Genomic DNA, 6,993 nt, shown 5'->3' on the forward strand with positions numbered 1-6,993 from the left:
CGGATAATAGCAAGGTAAAATTTGTGCCTAAGTAAAGAAGGTTGAATTTATAAGCCACTTTGTGCCATCTGTATCTAGATATACATATCTATAATTATTGATCAAGAGGATCTTATTTTGTCCCTTAATTTGACTGAACTTTAGATAGGCTTCTTTCTGATTTTAGGGTCCTAAACTCACTTTTCTTAGAATTTTTACTTTAGAAACCTAATTGTAAATGTTTTCTCTGCCCCTTCAAGATAATGTCTTTTAAAAAGCTTCTTGCCAATTTTATATCCCAGGAATATCTTTCTCAAGGATCTGGGAAACATTTCTTTAAAATGTCATCAATGAGATAGCATTCTCCTCTGCCTGTCTCTGTTGGAGGGTGGGAGTCTAACTTTTGTGGGTATCTTGCTCCAAGCTGGTAACATTATCTTCTGTCCAAAGTATGAGAAGTTTCTTTTTTCTTTGGGTAAAGCCAGTTAGCAAGCAAACACAGATGGCCTATGCTGTCCCTCTAACTCCAGCCTTTAAAAACCCTTTGTGGGCTTGAGTTCAGACTTATTTCTGGCTTCTCTAGTTTATTTCAATAGCCTTGAATAAAGTCTTCTTGGCCTATTTACCTTTTTCTGTTACCGTTTTTGCTGTGACACCATGCAGGTAGAAAACGCATGACAAAAGCAAGGTTTATATGTTGATATTAGAGATCAGTCTTTCCTAGGTCTTAATTCTTTAATGTCTCTTCTGGACAAGAAAGTACATCCTCCCTTCCCCCCACCCTTTTAGTTGTGGACTCAAGGTATTATATCTCTTTATAAGGGTTGAGAAGATAAAGATCTGAAAATATGTACGTGTGTAACCATCTTATTGGAGATAGGGGCTGGGGGAATTTGAACCGTAAGGATAATATAAACCAGCAGAAGTTAAGAAACATGTACTCAAAAGTAAAAACCTGAGTTCAAAATATAAAAAGTACTTATTTTAGTCACATACTTCCTTAGGAAGTTATATTTGATCTACCTGCTTCTTTGGAAGGAAGAATCAACAGGAGGATGAGAGAAATCTGAGGGAATTATTGTTTATAACTGCCTATGGTCATTTAAATATTTTTAATATAACCAAAAAAAAAAAAAAAAGAGCTGTAGCTATTCTGATTGCTATGACTGTTTTATTGGAAAATTCTCCAGTGGTTTCCATTGAAGATTGACTGGAAATAACTTTTTTTTTTCCTTTGGAAGTTTTCAATGATACTGTTATTTATATGGATCTGGGATTTTTTTTCTTCAAAAGTAAAAAGGGCAATATGCTCAAGTAGGACACATTTTATTTTTTCCTTCACTGTTAAAAAAAAAGCCCAACACAATATTCGCATATTTTTCAAATTGCTTTGTGTGCTTTCTGAAGCAGTGCTAAGCAATTCAGCACATTTATCTAAGGAGGAAATGATATCCTAAAATACATTGAGAAACCTAACTTGGTAAATAGCTTCTTAGTGTTCATGTGCCTCTATATGAAAAAACAGAACAAAAACCTACAAAATATGAAGAGACCATATATCAATTTATCAAGTTAATGGTCTCCTTTAGGACACTTGAGCAAATTTTAAAAATGCATTTAAGTATGAAAATTAAAAATTGAATACTCTTGGAAGAAAACATATATCATTTGAGCCAGAATAGTTAACTGATTTGGAGAAAAAAAAATAACAGAGGATATTGAACTCACCATATTTGATAAGATATTTTTTCATGTATCTGCTCTGTGGGGATAAATATTAAGTGAAAATTTTATTGTTTTCCCATAATTCCCATCAACTCCCAACCAGTCACTGTTTGGCTTTCTTTTTTTAACCGAAGAATAGTCTTTTTTCAAGTTATATTTGTCAAAGCTATGTGAAATCTAGTTTAAAATGCAACATATAAATACCATGAAGTGACCGCTTTTGATCCATCATTTTGGTTCCTGTTTCTGCAACTGCTAACTTGAGTAGAGAACATAATAAAGATGTGCTCTCTCTTCCACTGAATTTAATTCCGTAACATAGAGATTTTAATCATTAATTCAAAGTAGGCATTTCAGATGGAAAAGAAACTTGTTTTGGAGAAAAGTCCTTTCAATCCTCCAAGCGTTTTGGATGTGGGCACTTACTAGAGCTTTTACCTGAAAGTGGTACTCGGGAGTGATTCTCTGCCAGAGCCACCCCTGCCTGGGGGGGGGGGGTCAGATCAAAAGCCTCAACATCAACAGATTTCTCTTCATACTCATTCTGTCTGACAGTCTCAATTTGGAATATCTACCAGCTGTTCCATTTCCTACCTTTCTTGGTTTTGGTAAGGTGACAAACATAACAGATTTATCAACAGTTTTTTTTCTATAGCTAAAATGTCAGAGTCAGCTTTTCAAATACAACAACAAAAACATCCCCAGCTTTTAAAAAAGTGTCAGGACTTCAAACACACTGCATTTGACTTTTTTAAGAATGAGACCACCCACAGAATTAAACAGAAATATAAACTACTTTTCCTTTTGGGCAAGTACAAGGGGAGAAAATAATTACAGAGCTTCTTATTCAACTTGCAGATCAATATAAGTATCTCCAAAAACAGTCAAAAGAAACAAAAGGAAAAACACAGCTCATGATTACTTTGTAACTGAAATATACCTTGACAGGGGAAGAGGGGGTGAGAGGAAATAAAAAAAGACATTTATTGAATGCTTCAAAATTTACTTCCTGTGTGACCTGAAACATTTCCCATAATCTCTATGGTCTTTCATTTCTTATTTTTGAAATAAAATAACACCTGTTTTTCCTATCTGAAAGGATTCAAGGAAGGAATGAAAAATCTTCGCATATTATAAAGCATTGTGCAAATGTAAGATTACTACTTTTTGAGCCCATCAAGTATTTAATTTACAAAAAAAATTACACTAAGAGTTTTAAAATCTTTTTCACTGTTTCACATATTTAACATGGATTGCGAGGCTTAGTTGAGTACAGTGGAAACTTGATTTGGACCTCAGGAGGGTCCAGGTGCTTCTTGCTTATTATAATAGGTCTCTGGTTATACTGCCTGACTTACCACCTTTCCTTAGTCTTTTTCTTCCTAGTTCACTGCAAGCAGTGACAAAGTGCCCGACACTGATTGAACTTCTGTTTTTCCATCCAAGAATGCAGTTGAGAGATCTGAACTGGGTTCTGATTGGGCATCAGTACCAAGGCACGGCAAATGGGTGGGGTGGGGAGAAGAGAGTGAAATATTTATGTTGACTATAGATTGGGTCTTGTCTCTTCTTGACACTGAAAGACTGATCTCTGTAGGCAACCCTAGCGTTAAGGCTGCTCTTGAGAACAGCCTTTGGATAGCTGCATATGCTTTGTAGCCATTATTTATTCTCAGAATGTGCCTGAATGAGATCTGGAATGCTGTAAATAAGGTTTTCATTCAGAAGGCATGCCCAGGCTTGACACAGGACCAGAACATGTGAACACATCTAGATCTCAGGATGTCAGGTGCAGGAGACCTTCCTAAAAGAAAGCACCAGAAACATTCACAAAGGAAACGAACAATGTTCACTGAGAAACAACTGGCAGATTTGGAATTCTTGTTCAGCAAGAACCCACACCCCGCTCCCAGCCTTCAGAAAGAAATGGCGTCAAAACTGGAGATACATCTCACAGTACTGCAGGTTTGGTTTGAGAACCATAGAGCAAAGCTCAAGAAAGCCAAACGACAACATGGGGGACCTGGGTGGCTCAGTTGGTTAATCATCTGCCTTTGGCTCAGGTCATGATCCCGGGGTCCTGGGATCGAGCCCCATGAGCAGGGAGCCCACCTCTCCCTCTCCTCCCCACTTGTGCGCTCTGTCACTATCTCTGTCTCTCTGAAATAAGTAAATAAAATCTTAAGAAAAAAAAAAAAAAGGCCAAACAACAGCAATTATCTGGGGTGGAAGTCAAGACCAGCTCTTCCAAGAGAAATGTGGATGGACCTTCAGGATTCCCTGATGGTGCCTACCCTGCTTCCCTGGTTTATACAGATCATCCAAAACCTTCCTTCCAACTCAGCATATGCCCCAATTTTAAGGCTCTCCTAGACCATTCTGTTGGCCGCAAAATAATCCATTTTGGCTGCTACCAAGATCCTAACATCTACTCCCTTTGTTCTATTATGAAATCTCAAATTCTTTCCATAAGCTTCACTGCTAGTTCTTTCGGTTTTTCATCTCCATAAAGAACTTAATGAGAGAAACTAGACACAAAAGGTCACATATTGTAATGATTTGCAATAATTCCCATACAAGAGACAGACACAAGATCTACACAACAGGGATGTATTTCAAAAACATGCTCTGTGAAAGAAAAAAGACAGAAAAGTGCCTGTGTGGTGGAATTCAGCAGAAAGAGGTGCTAAACAAACATTGGGATGGGGATGTTTCACATCATGATTGGGATGGCAGTAACCTGGATGTATAAATTCACCCAAAGATACAGAACTGTAACATTATATTATATCACAAAAACAAACAATCATGTGACAGGATGGAGGTGTTTGCTAATGCCATGGTGGTAATCATTTTTTGATATATAAATATATCAGATCAACACATGGTACACCTTACACTTGCACAATGTTGTGTGACAACTATATCTCAGTAAAGCTAGAGAAGAAAAAATTTTAATTATATCTCAATAAAAATACATGTATAATGGGGGAAAAATAGGCATGCCCAGGCTGAATTCCTCTAATCCTTTAGTTGGATATTCTCCTGGTAGAGGTGGTATTTAGGTTGTGGGTATGGGTGGTAGCTTGTAGTCTCTGGCATGTTGAAAAAAACCTCTCCAAAAATGCAGTGAGGTCTAGGGACTGTATCAGAAATGTAATAAAGCCTGTGTTGGGCAAGCTGCTGTTCTTTGCTCTCAGTCACCAGGACTGCCTGGGTGGTTCTGCCCGTTTTCCTGTGCCCCCAGTTGTTGGGTTAATGTAGATCTAGACCAGACAGCACATCCTTTAAAACATAAAAGACAAAGCCAACATGTATTTAGAAGACGGCAGTGAGGCCAGGGGCAGTCTTAAGAAAGGAGTAGTTCGGTCATTTAGTTGACTGTTGTATCATTTTCTCGCACTGTGTATTATTTCTAGCCCCAATCATATTGATATGGTGTGTTATGGTGCATGTGGCCATGTGGAAGAGGCCCCGTTCTTTCGTTCTTTCGGGGAGACTTGATTATCCACTTTCCAGAAGCACAATGGCAACTCTTTTCTCACTAAGAGAATCCATTGCAAATCTGTAAGACAATCCCTCCCTCAGTCTTCAGGAAACTTCTCTATAGGAGGTCCCTGCATTTAGATGCATTCTAAAGGCCTGGGACAATAATTCAAGAAGACAATTTCAATCATCTTAATGACCCCTGAATTATTTCAATTATCTAACCAACCCCTCAAATAAGACAGCCCTTCAAGAAGTTACAGACACATCAATCAAACATCCCAGAATGATAGTATTAGAAGAGATTTTAGTCAAAAATCTTTTAAAACAAGGAGTAATCCCTTAAAATAGCACCATTGGCAAAACGTCATCCAGACTTGAACACCCACACTAACAGGGGAGTGCATATGCTCACAGGGCTTTCGGTGTGGGAGAAAGCACCCATCTTTGGGGACCAAAAAAAAAAAAAAAAAAAAAAAAAAAGGACGGCCTCAGGTCTGCCTTTTCCTATGTGAATGCAGGCTAGTTATTTTATCTTTGGCTTCCTGATATACTTATAATAGAAGAGAAAATGATACCTTTTTCATTGTGCTCATTTGAGCATGAGGTGAGACAATGTGAATAAAACATCAAAGAACATGCTAAGTAATTGGTGGTTTTCTTCCCAGCCTTTTCATGGTTGGAATATGCCTTCTGTCTTTAAGTTAAGTACTGCCACAAACTATGTGACCTCAAGAAAAGTATTTAAACTCTCTGGGTCTGAACTTCTGTAGATGTAAAATGAGAATCTTGGACTGATTGATTCTAAGGTCCTTCCAAAGACATTTTTCACTAAAATATGAAACATCATGGTAGATTTCTGAAGATATTACCTTCACTTTTGTTCCCTTATAGCCATCTGTTATCATAGGCTTGGCTAGGCTAGACATAATTACTTTTTCCCTATGGAGTCAAGAAACAAACTAAATGGCAGTGTCCTTGAATAATTTATTTGACTCTTAGAATTAGTACATTATCACTGTTGCTATGGAAGAAGTAATTTACATTTTGAAAGGGTATTTTACTTCTTTTATCTATGACTGTATTTTAATCCTTTTACTACTTAGAAGATGTGACTCCATTATTTTATGTCAATACTTCCCGTGTCCTGTGATTTGGGTGGGGTCAGTTATTATCTGCAATGTCTGATGAGGTTAATGCACTGGGGCTCTGAGTGCCTACATTTAGTTAATGAATTTGAAGTAGAGTCTCTGGAGTGTGCATACCAACTTATCAGCCCCTAAGCTTTTGTTTGCTTTCTGTTGTGTGATCTGTAGAATAACAGTTTATATATACACAGATTTTAATAATGAAAAGTAGGTGTCAGATTTGAGAATATGTAGTACAATGGAAAGGGTGTCTTTCCTGTTATTAGACATAGCTTCAAATCTAGACATTATCACTTATTAGCACTTCATCCTGCCTAGTCGCCATGCTTATCTGAATTTCAGCTTTTTTCCCTGTCAAATGAGTACACTATTGACCTGCAAGTTGGTTGTGATATTAAATGAAAAATTATTTGTCAAAGTAACTTTTAAATATTTCTCTATATCAAGTAACATGTTACTTTGATTAGTAAGTTGATTTGATTGCAGTCTATCAGTTCCAGGGAGCAGTAGCTTGGAGAGACTTATAAGGCAAGAGAAGGCAAACATGATATGTATGTTGTAGGAGAGTCATTGAAAATAAACATCAGGAGCTGGAAATTATTATTTATTTATTTATTTATTTTTAATATATTTTTAAAAGAATGTATTTATTTAT

General features: G+C 36.9%; 1 protein-coding gene across 1 annotated transcript; it reads left to right on the forward strand.

The window, feature by feature from the left end:
* Window positions 1-3,486: 3,486 nt before the first annotated feature.
* LOC141372497 (divergent paired-related homeobox-like) lies at window positions 3,487-4,214 on the forward strand. Its single transcript, XM_073891216.1, has 2 exons — window positions 3,487-3,705; window positions 3,906-4,214. Exons 1-2 carry the CDS (start codon window positions 3,487-3,489, stop codon window positions 4,212-4,214), a joined length of 528 nt encoding a protein of 175 aa, XP_073747317.1.
* The last annotated feature ends 2,779 nt before the right edge of the window (window positions 4,215-6,993 follow it).

This window comes from Callorhinus ursinus, unplaced genomic scaffold, assembly GCF_003265705.2.
Source record: "Callorhinus ursinus isolate GAN/ISIS: 27379988/994484 unplaced genomic scaffold, GSC_fseal_2.0 scaffold4, whole genome shotgun sequence".
Taxonomy (NCBI): domain Eukaryota; kingdom Metazoa; phylum Chordata; class Mammalia; order Carnivora; family Otariidae; genus Callorhinus; species Callorhinus ursinus.